At 41.8% G+C, this 24,809-nt stretch overlaps 1 protein-coding gene across 3 annotated transcripts in view; it reads left to right on the forward strand.

The window, feature by feature from the left end:
* Crebbp (CREB binding protein) overlaps positions 1-24,809 on the forward strand; it is a 134,001-nt gene that overhangs the window by 68,587 nt on the left and 40,605 nt on the right. For 2 of the 3 annotated variants that reach the window (XM_071605568.1, XM_071605569.1), the window contains 10 exons: positions 4,014-4,254; positions 5,508-5,621; positions 15,865-16,107; positions 17,781-17,883; positions 18,187-18,333; positions 19,991-20,108; positions 21,077-21,248; positions 21,550-21,588; positions 23,709-23,833; positions 24,446-24,634. In XM_071605568.1, coding sequence (XP_071461669.1) covers positions 4,014-4,254; positions 5,508-5,621; positions 15,865-16,107; positions 17,781-17,883; positions 18,187-18,333; positions 19,991-20,108; positions 21,077-21,248; positions 21,550-21,588; positions 23,709-23,833; positions 24,446-24,634 — 1,491 coding nt within the window. The remainder of the gene's footprint in view (positions 1-4,013; positions 4,255-5,507; positions 5,622-15,864; positions 16,108-17,780; positions 17,884-18,186; positions 18,334-19,990; positions 20,109-21,076; positions 21,249-21,549; positions 21,589-23,708; positions 23,834-24,445; positions 24,635-24,809) is intronic. The other variant, XM_071605570.1, reaches the window with a different exon arrangement.

Raw genomic sequence — 24,809 nt, forward strand, 5'->3', positions numbered from 1 at the left:
TCCTTTCAACAAATTAAAGTGCAAACATGTCTTCTTAATTCTCTTTGAGTGGAATTATGAGATCATATGGTAGTTCTGTACACAGTTGTATATTCCCACCTGCAGTGCATGAGTGTTTAACCTTCTCCACATTCTCTCCCACAGTCGCTATTGTTGTTAAACATCTGTCTCTTTTGTTATAGCCATCCTGGTGAGCGTGAAGTGGCAGCTCACTTGACCAGTGAATGAGTCACATCCCCAGCCCTGTTTTGTATTTTATTTAGAGACAGGGTCTCACTGAGTTGCTTAGTGCCTTGCTTTAGGCTGGCTTTGAACTTGTGATCCTCCTGTCTCAGCCTCCGGAGCTTCTGGGGTTACGGGCATGCACCACTGCAGTGGGCTCCTTTTCCTTTCTTTTCTTTGTGTGTGGGGGTGCTGGGAGTAGGACCCAGGGCCACCAGTTGAAAAGACTGTTCTTCCTCTGTATTGTCTCAGCAGCAAGGAGGAGATGTTTTTGTGCTTGTTGTTTCTTTATATTTTATGAAGTATTTGTGCATCTTCTTTGCCCAGCTTTCTAGTAGGATAGTTTGATTTTTTTTAATCTCTTAAAGGCTGTTTGTGTATGAGAATAGCAACAAAATTTTTCTCAGTTTTTACCCTTTTTAATCTTTATTCTTGTATGCCTGTGTTAAGAAATTTTTTTTATCCTCATAGTCTAAAGATACTCCTTTTATGCATTTTAGTATGCTTTACGTACTTTATTCCATCTGGAGTTATTTTTGTATTTCAGGTAAATAGCAGTCAGAGATGCCTGCCATTCCCCAGGTTGGAGCACCATCTTTATCAGATGCTGGTTTCATGTGCACACGTGTCTGTTTCTGGATTTACTCAAAGAACTCTAGAGTGTGTTTTAGACTCTAGCTATGTAGAGTCCTCTTTATTCTCACTGTTTTAAAATTTTTTCTTGGCTATTGCCAAAACAAAATTGTATAAATGTTGATGGCTTTTGGGGAGCTTACAACACTTAAGTTTTTTCCAGTCTTTTAAAGGGAAGTTCTTTGTCCAAGCACTTTCCCTCTGTTCTTGGTGCCTACCTGGGCAGTTGGGACTTTGGGAGAGTCTGAAGTGTGCTTTTGCAGGCCACCTGCAGTTCACCATAGCACTTTTAGCTCATTGAACACTAGCCTGGGAGAGGTGAGCAGTAAACGTACCCCTTATATTTGTGAGTACTTGGCAAAAACTGGAGCACTGGACATAGCAAGTTACATGGGGAAAGCAAGACCCGGGACACAAGACAAATGTTCTGTTCCATTTTGTTGTTGGCTCAGCTCCACCCTCCAGGTTGCTTTAAAGATGCATGTCGTGTGAGTCATGTCCTCCATCCACAGGTAGGCAAATAGTAGAGCAGGTTTTTAATTTGTCATATGGTTTCCAACTGTGTTGACATATGGTCAAGTATGGTGTAAAAGATGCTATTAAAAACATCCCAAATGAAAGGCCCTGAGATCATTTTTGGTAATTTAACAAAATCTGCTTATAATTTACAAATTACTAGAATTTGTACCTAAGTTTTATGTTTTCCTATTGTGTGGTTTTTCTGTAGTTTAAGCAGCAGTGGAAAGATGGTTGGGTGATCTCTTGTGCCAGCCGGTTGTCAAGAGTACAGAAGGGAGAGATCAATAGATGAAGAACCTTAAAGATGATGAGCAGATATAGGGTGTGGGCCTTAAGTCTTGGTTTGTGCAAACCAGATGTAGAGGACATCTTGTGGGCAGGTAAAGGAATATGACTGGATATTAGCTGATAGGGAAGAACAGTTACTTGTTCACCGGTAATGGTGTCCTTTCTACTTTTCTGCATGTTTGAAATTTTATAAATGCAAAAGAAAGATACCTGAACAAGGGCCATACATTTCTCACTTTTGTTCACGTCTCCATTCCCAGTGACTTGTGGTTGGACTTTGAGCACTGACACTGAATGCTCACAGGGGTGCAGTCACAGACTTTGCTTATAGACTGTCTATTTAAAATTGCAAAAACCCTTGGAGAGGAAAGGGCTTCCAGCTTATACGACACAGTGGGAAGCTAGTTAAATAAACATACGGTTATATCGTAAGATGCTGTGCTTTCATTACAGGTTATACCAACACCTATGAGACAACACAGTGGTATAGGGTAGGACCTGGAGAAACGAGACATATGCATGTTTGTGTTTACCAGACATATCTACATGTCAGATATGAAAGTATTAATTATGGTTCATATGTGTGCATCTATATATAGAAAAAGATTAGAAGAAACAAAAACCTATTAATACTTTTTATTAATACTCCATTGCTTTGGGTATGAAGTGAGGCAGAACACATGGTATGGAAAGGCATGTTGGAGGAAAACTGCTCATGTCAGCCAGGGACAATGAGGAGGGAGTGAGGACAGGGCCAGGACTTCCTCCAGAGGTGGCCCACCTGTTAGTTCTTACCATCTCCCAGTAGTTCATTCAAATTATTAATTCACTGATGAGGCTAGAGCCCTCGTGATCCAGTCATTTCCTAACACACACACACCCATTGCTACATTGGGGACAAGCCTTCAGCACAAATCTTTTGGGGGGCACTTTATATCCTGAGCATGAAATCTGCAGTATATGTTTATTGCCTTTATACCTAATCAGAAAAAGATAAACAGAAGAAATAGAGGCTGTTTTCTCCTAGAATTCCTGTGCTTCTGCATTCAGGTTCTTCTGCCATAGCCAGAATTTCGCTGTTGCTTTGGGTGTTCTTGGGCTTCTAGGGGTTTTGCTCTTTAGCAAAACCACGTGGCTTTCTTGCACACTTATTTTCTGAATTCTCATGAGGATAAAACCCAGATAGAAAATCACAACTTTTAGCAAATGAGTCTTGATTAAGAAACATTTTTAGTTTCTTTCTCATAATTGTATAGTTTTGATTCTTATATAAAAACATCATACTGGTGTTGTGATTTAGGGAAGATAGTAGGTGCTGTGGACTCAGGGTAGGTGTATCAGAATATTAGAGAATATTCAGAACCTCTGAACTGTGGATGCTATCACTACATAGTAGGAGGATTATATTTCTCTTACTTGGTCTTTGCAGTAAGTTTGTCTGAAGAATGTTGGTAGTTGGTAAAGAATAAGACTCTACAGGTCATTTTTTCCATTTTCTTTGCAGTAAAGAGGTATGTTTGGTCTGGCTTGTTGTTTCAGAAAGATAAAGACAAGCAAACTCTGTATTTTTAGCAGATCATCAAATAATATTTTTTGAAAAAGATTTCAAATGTCAGAATGGCAATTTTTTGAAAGTCAAAAGCATTTCTTTGGGGCTGGGATTGTGGCTCAGCGGTAGAGCACTCGCCTAGCACGGGCGGGACCTGGGTTCGATACTCAGCACCATGTAAAAACAAAGGCATTGTGTTGTGTCCATCTATACCTAAAAAATAAATGTGTTTTTTTTTTTAAAGCATTTCTTTAAAAAGCATCAAAACTCATACTGGTTGTATTAAGGATAGGTGCTGTAAGGCAGGGACCACTGTCAAACTGCAAATGAAATCCAAAAAACAGAAGGTGATGGTGATTCTTTTTGTGACTTCAGATATTGTAGTATGTTGTAGTTCATCCTGCCTTGGCAAACTTCTTAATTTGGTGGAGCCTGTGAAATTGCCACTGTTTGGCCATTGGAGACCTACAAAAGCAGAATTTTCTTGTGAATTTAGCCTGCTTTAATACACAGCTTTTCCAGTAGTTGTATGTGGTGTAGAGTGAGTTGGGTTTTGGTTGCTACCGTTCATAGTGTCATTTTTTTGTTTGAATGACGGAACTTGAATCAGCCTTACGTCTGAGTTGGATAGAGTTCTTGGCTTCTGGATCTTCTTAAAGTCACTGATGGATAAGAGAAACACACCAACCTCCTCTCTGTAGTTGGTTTTATTTGACAATTTTCACATTTGTGAAATAATGAGTATGAATTGAAACTCTAAAAAGCTTAATAAAATACTTTTTGTTATTTTGTTTTGTTTTAGTCTCAAATGCAGACATCAGTGGGAATTGTACCCACACAAGCAATTGCAACAGGCCCCACAGCAGACCCTGAAAAACGCAAATTGATACAGCAGCAGCTGGTTCTACTGCTTCATGCTCATAAATGTCAGCGACGAGAACAAGCCAACGGAGAGGTTCGGGCCTGCTCTCTCCCACATTGTCGAACCATGAAAAACGTTTTGAATCACATGACTCATTGTCAGGCTGGGAAGGCCTGCCAAGGTAAGTGCCCTTTTCTGAACTGGTGGCAGTGAGCAGGGTGGAATGTGGCATTGTTATTGTTCAGCACTCTTGAGGTCAGAGGACTCCTGTGGCCAAGGTCCCATCCTTGGTGTAGCCTAGGATGTGTGCTCTCAGCTGCCCCTTGCAAGGCCTACCTGTTAAGGAGAAAGGCAGCCTGGTTTTCTGTTTCTCTGCAACCTTCTCCTGCTTGAGGCTATGCCCGAGTTTGCTCTTTTCCTCCTTCTTTTCATGGAAGACTTTTGTCACTTCTTGAGTAATCCGTGATGTAAATGTCTAGACTGTTCGGTTTGGGGCAACAAACACAGCACATGCACAGTCGGGCACGCACCCTTCCCATACCCTGGCGTCTATCTTGTGGTTGTTTCAAAGACTCAGGCCAGCAGTGGCCCACTACCTTGCTCCTCTGCCCTAGGTCTTGAGGCTACTTCAGTGACAACCAGGTTGTCCTGAGTGACTGGCAGTCACACAGGGAACTCACCTTGTCATCCCTAGGGAGGTAGTGAATCAGGCACATCATGTGCCCCCTTTCCCCTCTTTTATCAGATATTTCTGTTACCAGCTGTACTTTCCTAGTATCTTTATTCTCTTTGCTTCTCTTCTTTCTTGTGCTCATAAACCCTGGGGAAAATATCTCCCTGGTCTCCCTCTCTATCTATGTTCACATTTGTGAGTTCCCAGAGTAATCCTGATTATGATAGAAGCACAGAAAAAAGGGTAAGGTTAGATGCTAGAAGATGAAGACTGAAAATCACCAGGGTCAAGTGCCCTCTCAAGTACTTTCCAAAGCACCTAAGCTCCCTTCTGGAATCTCCACAGTCTTCTCATTTGCTTCTCCAGCTGTAAGTCTTCAGCTGTTGTATTTAGGTGGTTTCATCTTTAAACATAATTAATATTTTTATTTTAAATAGTGGCATTACAGAACTACATTTGTTCTACTTTTCATTGCAGTTGTTAAGTATTTTAGGTTGAATAGCTTTTGTTTTGTGGGCTGAACTTTAATCACCCATCATTCATAACATTGCTTCCGTGGGAAGTTTTTGTTTGGAATTTTCAATAGTCAACTTACAAACTTTTTGGAAAACAGCCTGTTTGTAAGTTGAGGACTGCCTATATTGTGTTACGGTTACACTTGTTACCATTTTCTTATGGAATCTGGCATTATAATTTAGGTGTAATTGAAAGTGTGACGATTTGGATAGAAAAATAACATCTCGTTGTTTTTCTGGTCATAGTTGCCCATTGTGCATCTTCACGACAAATCATCTCTCATTGGAAGAACTGCACACGACATGACTGTCCTGTTTGCCTCCCTTTGAAAAATGCCAGTGACAAGCGAAACCAACAAAGTAAGTGAGCACGGGGGCAGAGAAGCTCGGAGATGAGATTAGAAGCTGTTTCTAGAGAGTGCCTAGAGTAGGTAGGGAGTGGGCAGGGGTTTCCAGCCACAGAGCACAGGGGTGAGGCAGGGTGGACAGAGACCCAGGTGCGGCCAGGCTCAGAGGGTAGATGGGCTGCCAGTAAACATGAATGGCAATAGCCGTTGGACTTTCGTTCATCTTCACTGCTCCCCGCCCTGCATACATGTACTTGATGGAGCGCAAAACAGCAAGGTCACTTTGATCAAAGAGCTGACTTGAAGACATGGTATTTTCTACCAGATACTAAGTGATTTCACTGAGTATCACCAGATATTAAGAATTCACTGCCATGTCCCTTTTAATGGTGGTGACATCAGTGGACACATAAATGGGGCACTGCTTTTGGAATTGAACCCCCTTCTAAAAAGTATGTCTGAAGGCCCTGTCACCTAGGATGGGTCGGTATAATCCCACCTGCAGGCATTTGTGAACCTTTTCTTCTACATAGAAATGGAATTCCCAGACCTACTTGTATAACTAACAATTTATTCAGCTTCCACTAGCCCAGGACTGGCACATCTTAATCATTCCCATTGTTTGTCATCTTTGAAGCTGTCTATGTAACCCTTGGTACAGTTAGTTTTATGCTTATATCTGTTCATCAGGAGGCCTGCATGTGGTCTCCAGGGTCCCTGCTGTTTGTAGGCTTCAGAACAGTAAGAAGAATGAATATCTCTTCCCATTTCTAAGGCCTTGCCCTGTCATTTCAGAGGTGAAACTGTGGTCTTTGTCTTACAGACAGCTAGGAAGTGCTCCTCCTCCGCTCAGTAATCTTTCAGCGTGGCAGTCTTCATCTTACTCTCTCTCATCTGTGCCGTCTTTCTTCCTCCCTGATTTTGTTCCGAGAATGGTTCTTAATGCTTCTCTGTCATCTTCCTTGGGCCCCTGCTGCTTGGGGAACATGTGTTGCTTTTCTTTCTGACTTTTTCTGAGTGGCTCAGGGAAAGGTGAACTAGCGCTTGGATCCTGAGAGTGCCCTGGAATGGAGTTCAAGTGCAGCCCACCTGACTTTCTCTCATGTATCCGACCCTCCTGAGGGGGCTACAGGCTGACACTGAACAGCCTTCATGCACAACAGGTCATCCTCAGCACACAGAGAAATTTCCCGGTTGCTGGGGCCTGTTATCCTTCCTCTCAACAGAGGAGTCACAATAAATTTCTTTTGAAAGTTTCCTGAATCCGTTAAATTTCTCTTTGATTGAACAAAATTTGAATTTTTAATGCACAATTGCCCTAAATATTTCTTACATGAAGTAAAGTTCTGAGATCATAGGTCTTCCTATATTTAGAATAATATGTCTTGTGGAATATAGTCTGTTTTTCCTCTAAGTTATTATAAAACTTTATTTTTTTAAGTATATTGTATTGTTTAAATATCTTGTACTTTAAGACACATTTCAGTATAAGGCTTTTTTAAGTGTCCAATACTCATTGTTGAAATTACAGTTGTTTAATTTATAGGTGTATGTAGTATATACTGCCATAACAATTGTAAACTTTTAAGATTTCTCTTTTTAAGAACTACTTATGTGGTTTTTGTTTCAAATAAAGAAAAGAAGTGTATGTGGTTTATTTTTCTTAGCATCCTTACAACTGCTTAAATGTTGTGAAAGCTGACTTGGTACATGCTCTCTCAAGTGGTAAGCCGCAGTCTTCCTACTAGTCATACTGGGAGGTGTTGCCAGGGTCATTTCCTACTGCAGAGTCTAAGGGAAGGTTCAGATGAGCTCCACGAAAGGTGTTGGTAGTTTACTATGGAAAAAAAGAGAATTCTAATACTTTTAAAATTCTAAATGCTTCTTAAATTAGGTTTCAGCTGGCTCTATCTAGCACTATAGTTTTATGAGTAGAGTTGCTTATAAAGTGGGAAAGCTTTTAGCAATATTGATTTTTGTAGATTTTTGTTATTATTTTTGTCTTCTAAAGCAAATTGAACTCAGTGTGTGAACCTGCTGTAGGAACTGAGAGAGAGAAATGAGAATCTGATCCTTCTGTAGGTTAAGATTGGATTTTAGAGACAGAACATATGCATAAAAAAAGAACATGATGGGCCACTATTGTCATGTATGTAAGGAAAAAAAAAAGAACATGATGGGGCTGGGGCTGCAGCTGCCGCTGGGGCTGAGGCTTAGTGGTAGAGCGCTTGCCTAGCATGTGTGAGGCACTGGGTTTGATCCTCAGCACCATATATATGAAATAAATAAAAATATTCATCAACAACTGAAAAATAAGAAAAAAATAAAAATAAAAAAAAGAACATGATGGCCAGGCACAGAACACAGAAGTGCATGCCTTTGATCCTAGCAGCTTAGGATGCTGAGGCAGGAGGATGGCAATTTCAAGGCCAGGCTTGGCAACTTGGAGACACTGTCTCAAAATTAAAGCTAATTAAAACTAAAACAAAACAAAAACAGCTCAGTGGTAGAGCACCTATAGGTTCAATCCCAAGTGCCACACACATCTTGATCATCACCACCACCACCATCATCATATCATGGTGTTCTCACTCAGGATTCAAGTGATAGCAAGCCAGGTTCTTGGTGGTCCACGGGTGGGATGAGATTTGTTGTGTGCTTAGACTGGCTTAAACAAAGTATCAACAGAAGCACAGTCTGGATGGCAGGAACAGTGCTGGCACTGTGGAAGCCTGTGAGGATGGGTTGGTTGGAATCACATGGGCTGTGGTGAGCTGCTGAAGACCAGGCTCTACTGAGGCCCCTTAGAACCTGTTGTGTAGAATTGTGACCAGGGAAACCTGGGGCTCTGCCTTCTGGGCAGTGTCTCCCACAGATGCTGAGCTTACCTAACACACACCTCTGTGGTTGGCACACGCTCCACTCTTAACTTCTATAATGTAATTGGTGTTTCCACCCAGAGAATGTTTTTTTGCTGAGATTCTGTTTGATTTTTTTTTTCTTTGAATTATTTTTTTTAGAAATTCTGTAATCTCTGATCTTGAGTTATGCATCTATTATAGAGATATTCAACTTTTATTCAATAATTAGGTCTTTTTCTACTGTCAACCCTGGCATCTGACCTTTAGTAAAATTCTGAGTGGATATGTGCCTCAGTTCCTTTGCTAGGATCCATGTGACCTCCTGGGTGAGATTTGGGCCCTATCCCAGACCTCCTATATTAGAATCTCCTTTCCTTTTCTCTTCTTCTCCCCTCCCCCTCCCCTCCCCCTCTCCCCCCCTCCTCCCCCCCTCGCCCAGGGGTGCTTTACTCCTGAACTATACCCCAGCTCAAATCCTGAAACTTTTGCTCCTCCTGCCTCAGCTTCCCGAGTCACTAGCGTTATAGGTGAGTACCACCACACCCCGTTAGAATCTGCATTTTTAACGAATTCCCAGGTACTTAGTCTACATGCACATTAAAATCTGAGATGTTGGGGCTGGGGTTGTGGCTCAGTGGTAGTGCGCTCGCCTAGCATGCATGAGATACTGGGTTCAATCCTCAGCACCACATAAATGTAAAATAAAGATATTGTGTCCACCTAAAGCTAAAAAATAAACATTTTTTTTAAAAAAATCTGAGATGTTGGGCTGGGATTGTGGCTCAGAGGAAGAGTGCGCGTCTCACATGCATTCGATCCTCAGCACCACATTAAAAAAAAATAATAAAAATAAAGGTATTGTGTCCACTAAAAACTTAAATGTTAAAAAAAAAAAAAAAAACTGAGGGGCTGGGGATGTGGCTCAAGCGGTAGCGCGCTCTCCTGGCATCCGTGCGGCCCGGGTTCGATCCTCAGCACCACATACAAACGAAGATGTTGTGTCCACGAAAACTAAAAAAAAACAACAACAACAAAAAAAAACTGAGATGTTCTGCTCAGGATGCCTGCATACTGAAGCTGTAGAGAAAGGAAGAGGCATTTCTCTAAACGAAACCTGGTTTCTCAACTCTGAATCCCACAAGGAATATTAGGTGAGAGCTTCAAAGGTTAACCCCAGCCCTAGACCTAAGTAGTCCTCCAGCCTGTTGCTCCAATGCCTCCCATTGCCTTGGCCCTCACTGCGTGGCCTGGTTATTTGTTTTTTGTTTTGTTTTTGTGCCTCTGATTGTTTGAGATGCCTTCCTTTGCTAACATTGAGTCAAAATCTTCCTCCTCAAAACTTGCCCTCATCCAGTGCCTTACTTGGGTGCTGGCCAGGCCCTTTGCTTCACTTGAGCCCTCCTTAGTCTCTAGACACCTGTTTAATAGACTGTGGTGGAGATAGAGGTACCAGAAATTGGTACTGTATGACTATAGCAAGAGCAGTGGTTTTGCTGTCCCTGGCTTCAGCATCAGATTCTGGTGAAAGATTTCATCAGAATGACTGCTTCTTGGCCTTTTGGGTTATGTGGAATCATTTCTTCTGCATCTCTTGGCTTCTGTTGAGATATGATATAGTGTCAGTGGTGAGGACAGGTCTGAACAATTGGGTGATACCTGAACACTTGAGCATTGTTCTTGGTTCTGGTGTTCTGTCTTATGCACAGAGAGAAGCTGTGTCACAAGTAAGTGCTGGCCTACACAGGACTCACAAAGGCATTGTGGTGATTCCTGCAAATTTGGCAGAGATCTGCAAGTCTGAATAAATTCTAGCACCACTTTTCCTATAGAAATCTAAGAGACAGAGTAGTTTCCTTGTCTGCTTAGTGACATATCTTCCATCATCCTGACAAAGCTTTGAAATTTAATTTGTGGTAATTCTCATTGAATTTCTACATCAAGTTCAGTTTTATTGAAAATGATCAGGGACTAGTTTGCTGAATGTTTCTAGTAAGCTTCATGTGCTATATAGGGAACCTCTTAGTGTGCTCAATGGGAAAAGACTGCCTTATCCCGACATGAAGAATGATGGTAAATTTGGCCTTTTGTTTCATGAGCCATTGGTCTCTACTTTAGCTACAACAGAAGGAGTGTGGTGATGCAGGATGTTGGAGGTCTCTTTAAGGAAGCAAATATAGTGTGTGAATTCAGGTACACTATAAGATATGCCAGGCAGAACCCCAAATATTCATTCTTCAGTCTTCTCCATCATCTTCCTTGGGCTCCTGCTGCTTGGGGAACATGTGCTGCTTTTCTTTCTGACTTTCTCTGAGTGGCTCAGGGAGAGGTGAACTAGCACTTAGATCCTGAGAGTGCCCTGGAATGGAGTTTCAAGTGCAGCCCACCTGACTTTCTCTCATGTATCCGACCCTCCTCCTGAGGGGGGCTGCAGGCTGACACTGATCAGCCTTCATGCACAAAAGGGTATCCTCAGCACGCAGAGAAATTTTGGGACACTGTGGCTTGTGATGTGACATCCTATAGCATTAGGCTCTAGAAAGGAAAAAAAGATGTAAAAATGACAAAAAGACCAAGATTTTCCAAATATGAAAAATTGATGACTATAGAACACCTCATTCTTGGGGATACAGATAGATGCATTGTTCTCTGTAGCACTCCATCCATTCTTATTCAGTCCCAGCGTGCTGCGTGCAGGACAGCATGGGTATGGCTACTCACTGCATTATGTGGGCTGCCAATCCCCTGGAGTCTACATGGCATTTCATAGGGTTCCATGTGGCAGGTGAAGAATAAGCTTGAGTCTCACATGGGTTCCCACCTTTCAGGGATGTCCAGGGACGTCCAGGAACGATGATATGAACTTTTTTTTTTTTTTTTTTGACTCAAGTATTGTTATAAGCTTCAGTTTGACTTGAGTTGTGTGGTGATTGGATTACTCTGCTGTTTCTCCCAGCAGATTCTAAACTCAGACAGTGCAGAGACTTGGTGCTTAACCTGTACTTGGGAGCCTGGTAGAATATACTCCTGAGTCTGTTTTGTGCTTGAGTGAGTGAGTGAACACACATAAGTGCCTTAAGCAGAGGCCTAGTGGGCCCCATAGGAATTTAGAGAAGGCTTAGGAAAACGTTCACAGATTCTGGTGGCATCCTGAGTTGCAAAACAGTTGATGTTGTTTTACGTGACTCCCCTGACAATCAGCCATCACCCCACAGGAAGCCCCATGTCCCTTACCCTAAAGTTGTGTGTGCCTTTTTATCCAGTAGCATCATTTGGGTCACATGTTGGGGCCATAATGTCAGAGTCTTTTATAATTTCTTTTCTTTTTTAATATATTTTTAGTTGTAGGTGGACACAATACCTTTATTTTATTTTACTTTTTAAAGAGAGAGAGAGAATTTTTTTAATATTTATTTTTTAGTTTTTGGCGGACACAACATCTTTGTTTGTATGTGGTGCTGAGGATCGAACCCGGGCCGCACGCATGCCAGGCGAGCGCACTACCGCTTGCACCACATCCCCAGCCCCTTTATTTTATTTGTTTATTTTTATGTGGTGCCAGGGATTGAACTCAGTGCTTCATGCATGCTAGGCAAGCCCTCTACCACTGAGCCACAACCCCAGCCCCAGAGGCCTGTGTAATTTCTTTTCCTTGCTCTGAATTGTTAGAAATGCTAAGTTCCAAACGTGTGCCTGTCTTCTGATAGATATATTTTCTTTCAAAAAATACAGTAACATTGACATTTAGGAAATAAATGCTTGTAATACAAACACAAAATACAGTGACCATGTCAGCAGCTTCCCTGGGGAGGCCTTTTGTAAATGAGTCACTGATGGCCTAGCAGGTGGCCTTAGGCTTAAGAATGGTGTTTCACCCTTAGTTGAGCATTTTAGCTAAATGGATGTCATTTGGGAAAATGTGAATGAAAGAGGAATATAGTAGGAGGGAATCCCTTTAAGCAGAGCTATGGTATCATCACCCAGAAGTAGAAGGCTAACTTTGTTTCTTCATATTCCTGGCCACAATTCACCACTCTGTATATGAATGCAGTCTGCATCTGTTCTGTTACACCATAAGGTGATAGTGAACTACTCTGGGTTGGGGCATGGAAGTGGGCTTAGCATGCATGAGGCCCTAGGTTCTATCCCCAGAACCCTCCCGCCTCCAGAGTAAACCAGCCAACCATTATTACTTTCTTTTTTTATATCATAGTTCTTTTTTTTTAAAGTTCAGCAAGAGCTGGGTGCAGAGGTATATACCTGTAATCTCAGCTACTCAGAAAGCTTGAGATAGGAGCATCATCACAGATAATGGTCAGTCTGGGCAATTTAGTGAGATCCTGTCTCCAAAAAATCAAATAAATAAATAAGATACAACTGGGGATCTAGCTCAGCATATAGTGGGTCCCCAGATTAATCTTTAATACCCCACCACCACCCTCCTAAAAAATTAGCACGTCAGTTTCAGAAGCATGATGGACACGTGCTTAAAGTTTCCAGGAGTACTAGCTGTTGGACAAAATACTTCTAAAGGTATATGACTATTTCACCTACACACTTGGCAAGGTGCATCTTGGGAATTGATTCTCCTTTATAATAATAAGGTGCTTGGTGTGTATAATTGTGTCTAATGAACATTAATGAGTTTGAGATCTGACTATCCTTATTAGAAAAGTTAATAGTATGGAATGGGTAATTACCTAGATTTATTTTTTTTTTAACACACGTTTTGATTTAATTAAGTTGCTCTTATAAGTGTTTATACTTGCACTGGTAGTTGAATGACAGAATAGTGCTTATATATTAGTGGTTTGAATTTGAAAGATTTTGTGATAGTGTTTTATGATGTCAAAATATTATGTAGTTATATTAATTTTGTAAGCTGCTGTGGTGAGGGGGTGGGCAGGGTGTGACTGGGGAATTGAATCCAGGGGCACTCTACAACTGAGCTACATCCCAACCCTTTCTATTTTTTATTTTGAGGCAGGGTCTTGGCTAAGTTGCCATCACTGGCCTTGAACTGGTGTTCCCCAGTCACTGGATTATGGGTATGTGCCATCTCACCAGGCTAAGCTGTTATTTTTAACATGGCTTTGAAGTTCCAGAGTTACAACAAATAGGACTGTTGGGGTTGGGGTTGTAGCTCAGTGGTAGATTGCTTGCTTAGCCTACATAAGGCCCTGGGTTTGATCCCCAGTACCTCCAAAAATAAAAAATAAAGAGTAACAGTAAATAGTATGACATAAAACTTCTGTCATGTGGTAAATACTCACCAAATGAGGACATTGGGATGGACAGATGGATAGATGGGTGGGTGGATAGATGGAATTGAACCTCCAGTGACCAAGGAAATCAAAGTTTAAGGTCATCTCTCAGTTAATTTGAAAGCCTTTTAGAGTGGAGTTCCTTGTTGTTGTTTTTTTAATATTTATTTTTTAGTTGTAGTTGGACATAATACCTTTATTTTATTTATTTTTATGTGGTGCCAAGGATCCAACCCAGGGCCTCGCACATGCTAGGCAAGCGCTCTATCGCTGAGCCACAACTCTGGCCACCAGAGTTCCTTATTTTGACATTGGCTTTACCTTTAGTCCCTTGGGGCTAATCCACTAAGTGGGGCAACTGGTCTACCTGGCACTCGTGGGACTGGTGGTGAGACAGATCCAGGTCCTGAAAATCAGGGGGTACTGAGGTGGTACCTGGATAAATGAAAACCAGAACAGAATCTTCAGGGCTTATTCCATTCCTTAATTTCAGCCACATCAGTTAAGTCTGTCAAGGGCAATAGTTCTTTTTATTATTATTATTAATTTATTTAATTATTTTAATTAGATGTATATAACACAAGAATGTATTTTGATTCATTGTACACAATTGCAGCACAACTTTTCATTTCTCTGGTTGTGTATGATGTAGCATTGCACCATATGTACAGTCTTACATGCACCTAGGGTAATGATGTCCATCTCATTCCACCATCTTTCCTGCCCCCATTTCCCCTTCCCACTCCCCCTTCCCACCTCTCCCTCCCCTTGGCCCCATCAAAGTTTCTCCATTTTTCCCATGCCCCCCCTCCATTATGGATCAGCATCCACTTATCAGAGCAAACATTCAGCCTTTGGGGGCTTACTTCGCTTAGCATGATCTTCTCCAATGCTACCCATTTACCTGCAAATGCCATAATTTTAATCTCTTTTAATGCTGAGTAATATTCTACAGTTTCTTTATCCATTCTTCTATTGAAGGGCTTCTGGATTGCTTCCACAGTTTAGCTATTGTGAATTGACTTGCTATAAACATTGATGTGACTGTGTTACTATAGTATGCTGATTTTAAGTCCTTTGGGTGTAGACCAGGAAGTGGGATAACTGGGTCGAATGGTAGTTCCATTCCAAATTTTCTGAGGAATCTCTATACTGCTTTCCAGTTTGGTTGCACCAATTTGTGGTCCCACCAGCAATGTATGAGTGTGCCTTTCCCCCCATACCCTCGCCAACATTTATTGTTGTCTCTATTCTTGATAACTGCCATTCTGAATGGCAAGAGATGAAATCTTAGAGTTGTTTTAATTTGCATTTCTCTAATTACTAGAGATGTTGAACCTATTTTCATATATTTGTTGATTGAATGCGTTTCTTCTGAGAAGTGTCTGTTCAGCTCCTTAACCCATTTATTGATTGGGTTGTTTTGGGGGGAGCAGTAGTTCTTGAATAGTTTCAAATAGGTAGAGAGCCCAGCGTTGTGCTCTCTGCACAATTCCCACAGGAAAGGCTTATTGTTAGTTTTGTCATTGTATGAGTAAGTTTAGAGAAATTGTAATTTTGTTATTTGGAAAGTACCAGGTGTTACCTCTGCTAATCTCTCTGTACCTGTGCATGGAAGCAATGAGGGATGTGGGGTGGGGGCAACAAGAAGATTCCTTTGTTGTCTCAGTGATGGCTGCCAATCCCTGTGGAATTTTGCCTGTCACACACTTGCCACTTTCTTGAATCTTCGTATTAGGAGTTACTGGATTTTAATACTTTTTGTGGGGGTGGGCAGTGCTGGGAATTGAACCCAGGGTCTTGTGCATTTTACACAAGAGCTCTACTACTGAGCTGCACTCCCTCCTGCTAATATTTATTAAGTGATCTCTGCAATTTTTTATGGTCTATTGCTTTCTGAGATAGAAGCATAAATTTTCTTTAGCTTTTTATTCTTCAGCTACTGCCAGAATAGCTGAATGAACAGGATTCTTACTTTCAGCACAGCTCCTTTTTCAATAGCCTTGTTTTAACACTTTATGACATGTATGTATATTCTTTTGGTAAGATTTTATTTGCTTCTCATTAGTTTTTAAATACCATGTGGGCTTCTCCCTTTTATTTACCTTTTTTGCCTGTCTGTTTGTTGTTCTAGCCATCCTGGGGTCTCCAGCTAGTGGAATTCAAAACACAATTGGTTCTGTTGGCACAGGGCAACAAAATGCCACTTCTTTAAGTAACCCAAATCCCATAGACCCCAGCTCTATGCAGCGGGCCTATGCTGCTCTTGGACTCCCCTACATGAACCAGCCGCAGACGCAGCTGCAGCCTCAGGTTCCTGGCCAGCAACCAGCACAGCCTCCAGCCCACCAGCAGATGAGGACTCTCAACCCCCTGGGTATGTGAAGGAGCTCAAGACCTTCTTTTGTTTAAATACAGTGAATGGATGATAACTGTTATTGGAACCTAAGGCTTTTTAGTTCTTGTTTTTACTTCAGATTCAATAGTTGAAATAACAAACTTCTAAGGAAAAGGTAAGGTATCTGATGCAAGGAAGGTGTACTATGCTTGTAAAAAGAACACCATTTACAAGTGAAGCAATGCTTTGCTGCTTGCTGTGCTGCTTCTGCCTGAATAGTTTTCATAAAGGGTGTGCCATGTGGCTCAGGATGCAAAAATCTCACAAATCATACTTACAGTTATATCACTTAGGTGGATACTAACTTACTATGGACACTTCCTGGCACATCTTAACCATGGTTCACCCACTTCTGGAATTAACCAATCTATACTTGGACTGGTCAGCAACAGGCGTCTCAGAAATTCTACTCTACCGTCAAACTTCTGACTGGATCTCCTGTTACCAGCTTCTTGTCACTCCAGCCTATGAGTTGCCAGCCTTCAGTATCTTGCTCAGTTTTTACCATTTCTGCATATTGTTTCCTTACTGTTTTTCTCCAAATGACCACAGTGCTTTTAATCTCAGGCTTAGGCTACATGAGCAGTGCTGCCTGGGAAGGCAGGCAGTTGGGCTAGCCTCTTCCCAGCAGAACAAGAGTTTTTATTTATTTATTTGTTTGTTTGTTTTCGGTGGACACAGCATCTTTATTTTATTTTTATGTGGTGCTGAGGATCGAACCCAGCGCCCCGTGCATGCCAGGCGAGCACGCTACCGCTTGAGCCACATCCCCAGCCCCAGAACAAGAGTTTTGAGGGGCTGGGGATGTGGCTCAGGCGGTAGCGTGCTCGCCTGCCATGTGCGCAGCCCGGGTTCGATCCTCAGCATCACATACAAACAAAGATGTTGTGTCCGCCGAAAACTAAAAAATAAATTTAAAATTCTCTCTCTCTCCTCTCTCTCTCTCTCTCTCTCTGTCTCTAAAAAAAAAAAAGGAGTTTTGAGACTCAAAAAATGATTCTCCACATGACCGGTTAAAATCATCTCCTATGTTGCATTTTGAAAAACAGCTTCCTTAATGACTATCAAATATAATACTGGCCTGGAGACTAGATAAAAGACTCAAGAACAACCCAAGTTCTGTTCTGATCCCACTCCTGCAAATAGTGTAATTTTTGACAATTTTATTAACTGCTCTTCAAATCTCAACTTTTTCTTACTTTCATGTGAAGACTGAAGCTAAATTGGCCTTCTATATTTTTCTCCTGTATTTAATTTGTGATTTTATTTTCTGATAATTCCCCCAAAAGAAAATGACCCAAAGATATAACTGAGTTATCTTAATTGTCTAGGGTGTAACATTAATAAAACATCAAAGTTGGAGTCTGCAAATGGGCCATTTATAGTTTTTCCCTACAGCCATAGAGTGCACTTAGAACAACATCCAGCCTCCTGAACGTGTCTTATTTTGGTTACAGAGTGAGAAAATAACAGAATTTGTAGGAGTTGCCCACCATTACTGAAAATATAGCTCCCAGCGTTCCTGTCATTATATTTGTTACTGTGATTCGTGTGAATCACTTGTTGATGTGGTGACTTGTTTGTTTTCAGAACTTAGAAATGTATGTTATAATCTAGAAGTTAATTGACTTTTTTTCTCTTTGTCTTTAAAGGAAATAACCCGATGAACATTCCAGCAGGAGGAATAACAACAGATCAGCAGCCACCAAATTTGCTTTCAGAATCTGCTCTTCCAGCTTCCCTGGGGGCCACCAAGTAAGACCCAGGTTTCGGTTAGCTCTTAATCTAAAGGACAGATGGGCACGAGAGTGAGCAGGGCTCGGACACAACTCTGTGGCCTTTCTCAGCATGTGGTAGAGAGGAAGATTGTTTAATGGGGTGGTAGGGGGTGAATGGCATTTTTCTCTCCCTTTAAAATTATAAATGTGGAACAGAATCAATTAAGCATAAATTGAGTTTTGTTTATACATTCCTTGCTTCTCCTAACTTTAAAGTTATATTTTGCTGAGATGGAAAGCCTTTGAGTCTCTTGAATAGCTGGATGTGTGTCCTCCTTAGCCCACTGATGAACGATGGCTCAAACTCTGGCAACATTGGAAACCTCAGCACGATACCTGCAGCAGCACCTCCTTCCAGCACTGGAGTTCGGAAAGGCTGGCATGAACATGTCACTCAGGACCTTCGGAGCCATCTAGTGCATAAACTGTATGTATCCATCCACCGGTCCACCCCTGCCACAACCACCCCATTTACATTTTGTGGCTGAAGCCAACATTGTAATTTTGCAGTTTCATAGATGTCTGCTTTTATTTCTTATTTTTCCATTGGTCTCAGGTGACAGAACTATAGAAGGATCACATGCTTGTTTTAAAAAGCCATACACCCCCCCTCCCCAGGCTTCCTTGGGCATGCTGGGTTTCACAGATCCTTGCTTCCCAGTGAGCAGAAGCATCAGATAGCAGAGGGGCAAAAACTATAGCACGGCTTCTTTACCTCTCTGCTGTGAGGATTAGCTCAAGATATTTACCTTTTTTGTGGCTCAAATTAAACTTATAGCTGGGTGGAATGGCACACACCTGTAATCCTAGCGATTTGGGATGCTGAGGCAGGAGAATCACAGGTTTAAGGCCAGCCTCAGCAACTTAGCAAGGCCTTAAGCAAATTAGGGAGACCCTGTTTCAAATAAAAAGAGGAGGGACTTATGTCAGTGGTAACGTGCCCTTGGGTTTAATCCCCAGTACAAAAAAAAAAAAAAAGGACCCCTGAGAATTGGGGGGAATTTGGACCTGCTGAGTATAGACAGCATGACCATCCACTATCTTAAAGCTAGTTAACTTAAGTTGTAGGTGAAGTTAATCAACTAGATTCCTTTGAATGTTTTTCCTCTCTTATTTTGATCATATTTTTTTGTAATAGGTGTTAAAGCTTGGGAATTTGAAATCATGTTGTTCTTTTTATATATATATATGTTTTTTATTTGTTCTAATGATTTATACATGATAGTAGAATGCATTCTGGCATATCATACATAAACGGACTATAACTTCTCATTCTTCTAGTTGTACATGATGTAAAGTTACACAGGTTATGTGATCATTTATGCACATAGGGTAATGATGTCTGATTCATTCAACTATCATTCCTACCCCTATGCCCCCTCCCCTGTGTCTAGTCCAAAATACCTCTATTCCCACCCCCACCTTATTGTGAATTTAGCATCCACATATCAGAGAGAGCATTGGCCTTTAGTTATTTGGGATTGACTTGAAATCATGTTATTCTTGAAATGACTCTGCACATATTTGGTGCAGCAAAATAGTGGTGTGTTTGACATGTAGGTAAGTTGAAGGTCAGGATTATTTCCCGTATTCCTGTGTGAGGTGAGAGTTTGGGGTGTTTCTCAGCACTGTGTCACCCTCACAGGTAGCCCATCCTGGTTTTGTAGTTTTCATGTGATGACCCTGAAAGTAGGTTGAGGATGGGCATGCATGGTGGCACATACATGTAATTCCAGTGGCTCAGGAGGCTGAGACAGGAGGATTGCAAATTTGAAACCAACCTTGGCAATTTAGCAAGACTGTATGTCAAAATTTAAAAATAAATAAGGGGGCTGAGGTTGTGGGTCAGTGATGGAGCACTTGCCTAGCACGCATGAGGCACTGGGTTCTATCCTTAGCACTACATAAAGATAAATAAATAAAGGTATTGTATCTGTCTACAACTAAAAAAAAAATTTTTTTTTTAAATGACTCAGTGGGGGAAAAATTGACTCAGTGGGAGAGCACTCCTGGGTTACATCCCTAGTACCATCAGGAAGAAAAAAAAGAAAGTAGGATGTTGATAGAGTGTATTATTCTTTCAGTGTCCAAGCCATCTTCCCAACCCCTGACCCTGCAGCTCTGAAGGATCGTCGCATGGAGAACCTGGTTGCCTATGCCAAGAAAGTGGAGGGAGACATGTATGAGTCTGCTAATAGCAGGGTAGGTCACCAGGTAGTAGCCATGCCTGCATAGCACATTCGGTGGGGAGCTACATCTGTCTGGTTATTGTCCAGAAGTGAGGGAACTTGTGTGGGGACCCTGCACCTCGAAGATCCAGATAAGAGATTCCTGCATGACACTCTTGTTAACTGCAAGTGCTATCTACAGGGGTTCAAGGGGTGGGTGCAATCACAGAATATCCCTTGCACATACTTTTCATAGTGGGTATTCTTTATAATGCTTGTGTCATATTATTGCCTGAGTCAGTGAATACCCAAGTGGAGGCTCCATTGTACAATGACATATAACAACATTTAGTACCTACTGTTTGATAAGTCCAATAAAATCACTAGAAATTCAGAAAGAATTTGGCCCTGTGATTTATCAGACATGTTGAACAGTTATCTTTGTCAATATACTTTAAAAATTTGGCTGGGGGGCTGGGGATGTGGCTCAAGCGGTATCGCGCTCGCCTGGCATGCGTGCGGCCCGGGTTCGATCCTCAGCACCACATACAAACAAAGATGTTGTGTCCGCCGATAACTAAAAAATAAATATTAAAATCCTGTCTCAAAAATAAATAAATAAATAAATTTTGTGGAAAAAAAAATTTGGCTGGGAACCGAGTATGGTGGTGCATGCCTGTAATCCCAGCAACTCAGGAGGTTGAGGCAGGAGGATTTTAAGTTAAGTGTCAACCTCTGTAGTTTAGCAAGGCCCTAATCAACTTAGGGAGACCCTGTCTCAAAAAATAAAAAGGGCTGGTGATATAGCTTAGTGGTAAAGTGCCCCTGGGTTATATCCTCAGTACCCCCTCCACCACCCCTGAACACACCAAAATTGGGCTGAGGTGTAGCTCTGTGGTACCTGTTCAGCATATACAAGACCCTGAGTTTGATCCCAGCACCAAAACAAAATAGATTGTTTATTTATTTTTATGCTTAATATTGAATGTTACTGCCTTTTAGGATGAATACTATCACTTATTAGCAGAGAAAATCTATAAGATACAAAAAGAACTCGAGGAAAAACGGAGATCGCGTTTACATAAACAAGGCATCTTGGGTAACCAGCCGGCTTTACCCGCCCCTGGGGCTCAACCCCCTGTGATCCCACCGGCCCAGTCTGTGAGACCTCCAAGTAAGGACTGCATTTCCTCCCACCAGCCCTTAGCCTGTTCCCTTGGCTTTTCTTCAGTGACTGGAATTATGTTCTCCAAAAGCTTTCACTTCAGAAATTGTTTGTATGGCAGTGGCCTGTGGGGATGTTTGAGTTTCTCTTGGGGGAGGGCTCTTTAAAGGGTGCCCTGGCATCAGAATGCAAGTGTTGTGAGACCCATTCACTATTTCTCTTAATGTTTGAAGTCCTCCATAGAAAATTCCTGACTCCTAAATCAAGGGTTATTTTAAGTAACCAGAGTTGTCTTTTTTTGCCATTATAGATGGACCCCTACCCCTGAATCGCATGCAGGTTTCTCAAGGTATTTAACTATTTGTTGCATATCATATTTTAGTTTAGCTTTTAGTAGCTTTTCTGTTTTCTCTGTCAATGTCTTTGTAACCTTTTCTTACTCTTTCCATTCATTTTGTTGATGAGAATTCAATTCTACAGGTAGTGTGAATTCGTTGAGGTTGGAAGTTTGGAAATTATAGTGAAGATCTCAAAAGAGATCAAAAGTAGGATTTAGAGGGCTAGGGAAAAGTGCTTGCCTAGCATGTATGAGGCACTGGGTTCAACCTCACATAAAAGTAACTAAATAAAATAAAAATCATTTATTTTATAGGATTTAGAACTTTCTTTAAATGAATGGGTGGGGGGTGTCAGACATTGCTCTTAGGGATAGTACAAAAAAGAAGCATTTTACATGGGGGAAGAGGCAGTTCCGAATGCTCAGGAGAGCATGTGAGAGCCAGCCCTGGGATGGTTAGTACTTGCAGCAGGTCGGGTAGGGACGTGCACTGACCATTCCAGGGTGTGGGGTTTAAGGTGGGCTGGTGGATGTTGGCTTCGGGAGCCTGTATGCAGAAAGCCCCAGCAGGCTTAGATAGTTGCATCTTTCTAAACAGTCTTATAGGCTCTTTCTCAAGTCAGGAGGATTCTGTGGTCTCTTTTTGGGAGTTCAAAGCCCGGAGTCATTTGCAAGCCTTTCAGTTCTTATTTCTCTAGGTTGTGAAATGAGGTGGTGACGTTATCTGGATTCTAAAGGAAGAGGCTTTGTTGCAGTGTTTACAAGGCAAACTACTCTCAGAGTAGTTTGGAAGAGGAGAAAGGTTGTTTAAAGCTGTGGCAATCTTACTACATACTGAAACAGACATAGGATAGAATCATCAGGGACCCATTTGTATGCACTAGATGTGAAAGTGAATCAAATCAAAAAGTTGAAAATTAGAGCTTAGAAAATTGGAAGCTCTGTGTGCTGTCTTGGGATGCTCTGGCCTTTGGTCTGCATGCTTTGGATATGATGGTACAGCTTGTTGGTCAAAATGTCAAAATTAAAAAATAAATAAGGGGCTGAGGTTGTGGGTCAGTGGTGGAGCACTTGCCTGGCACGCATGAGGCACTGGTTAAAGGTTACTGAGAAAGACATTTTCTAGGTGAGCACCCACTGGCCTCCCTACCAGCACACCCAGGTCTGTGGAAATGTGGATTTTTTTTTAGAGGTTGTTTCTTCGTACCGACCATTTTTTTTTTTAATCTCTCTCTCTCTCTTATTTCTGTCAAGGAAGGTATTTTTTTTTTTTTTAGTGATAGGCTCCTTTAGAATTCCTCATGGGCCTTGATGGCACTTTTTGGGTAGTTGCTGAAGATAGTGTACAAGACACAGATGTTCTTGACCCTGTCATGGCTATACCAGTGTCAAGGCAGTGCTTGCAGAAAGTCCTCCAAGGTTTCTTTTAGATCCCATTGTTTGGTGGAAGATCTCTTGAGCTGACCATTACTTAGAGCTCACAATTTGCAGAATTTTGTTGGAAGTTAGTAAGAACTAGCCACTGTGGTCTGGAGATACTTGCTGCCTAATGAAGTCTTTGTCAGTGGCTTGGAGTTTCTGCAAACTGACAGAGCCTTGGTGTAAGACCTGCTGGCCCTTGGGCACTTCCTGAACACTAAAAGTGCTTATAAAGTATTGAAACAGTGCTTTTAGTCTTAGCGTAGATTCTAACAATAAATGTAAACCCAGCCAAGAAGCTTGAAATCCTGGGAGGATGGGAGCCAGCTGCTCCAAGTGATGTCAGGTGAGGCTACACTCAGATGCTGGCCCTGGATTCAGGAAATGTTCCCTACATAGATGGATTCCTTTGCGGTGTCCCCTCACCTGCTTTTTTGCTTTGTGCACATCAGCTCTTGTTTGTTCCTTTGTTGTCTTTACCTAGCCTTCTATTCTCATCTCCTGTTCTGCCCAGCTCTCCCTACCATCCCACTCTCTCATGCCACATGTGTGCCATTTTCCCTAAGTGTAGAGAAGTCGCTTGCTTAACTGTCTTCTCTGGTTAGCTGAGTGAGTTCTTCTTGGTTGTCTTATGTTGTCTATGTGTTCTATTTTCTTTACTTGAGAAGTTGTAATTCTGTTTTCTTGAGAGTGCATTGTGGGTGTGTTTACAGGGATGAATTCATTTAACCCAATGTCCTTGGGGAGTGTCCAGTTGCCACAAGCACCCATGGGTCCACGTGCAGCTTCCCCAATGAACCACTCTGTCCAGATGAACAGCATGGCCTCAGTTCCAGGGGTGAGTGCTTCTCCCCTCCTCTCAACCCTTGTCTCTTTAGGAATGCTGTCTGAGCAGGGAATTCTAAGTGTTATCTGAGAACATGGTGGGACCTGTTCCTTGGAGTTTGGGTTATTCTTTACTTCATACATCTCTCTCTCTTTTAAGATCTTTGTTATGACATTGAAGATTATTTGGTTGTTACTTATTTTTATTGGAATAACATTCATAGAAATACCTGGTTTTGTAAGAAGGAAGGTGCTCTGAAAGTGAGCAGGCAACCATCCTCAGATAGGTGGCCAGACAGAGATTGCCAGTGTCTGTTGACTTGAGCTTGCTCTCCTGAGGCTGCTCTCTAAACACTTTACTGAACTAATAAAAGGCATGTTTGAGCTTGGCATGCTATTGATTGCTGCTCGTAGGACAATTTGAAGTTGGCTCATTTGAGAGACTACTTGAGAAGGCGAGGAAAAGTGCCTGTGAACTAGGAGGGTTCCTAGTGGCAGTCTCCAGGACTGAAGCCATGTGCTCTGCACTCTGTAAGCCCTTGGTTCTCTGGTTGCTTTGTTTGTCTGGAAAACCGTGTTCCATACCGTCTGCATTGCAGCTCTCTGAATGCTTATTATCTTATAGATGGCCATTTCTCCTTCCCGGATGCCTCAGCCCCCCAACATGATGGGTGCACACGCCAACAACATGATGGCCCAGGCACCCACTCAGAACCAGTTTCTGCCACAAAACCAGTTCCCATCATCCAGTGGGGCCATGAGTGTGAACAGTGTGGGCATGGGGCAGCCAGCTGCCCAGACAGCCGTGTCACAGGTATGTTTACTGTGGGGACCTTGGCTGCTGACATCCATATAGCTCCAGCTTCCCTGCAGTGTGAAGCAGTCTTATTTAATGGAAATTCAAATTCTAGAATATTAGTTTTCATGTATCAGCATCTCTTCATTTTTTCCTAGTTTATCCAGTAATTGTTAATTTATTTTGAATTCCT

The sequence above is a fragment of the Marmota flaviventris genome, chromosome 19 (assembly GCF_047511675.1).
Source record: "Marmota flaviventris isolate mMarFla1 chromosome 19, mMarFla1.hap1, whole genome shotgun sequence".
Taxonomy (NCBI): domain Eukaryota; kingdom Metazoa; phylum Chordata; class Mammalia; order Rodentia; family Sciuridae; genus Marmota; species Marmota flaviventris.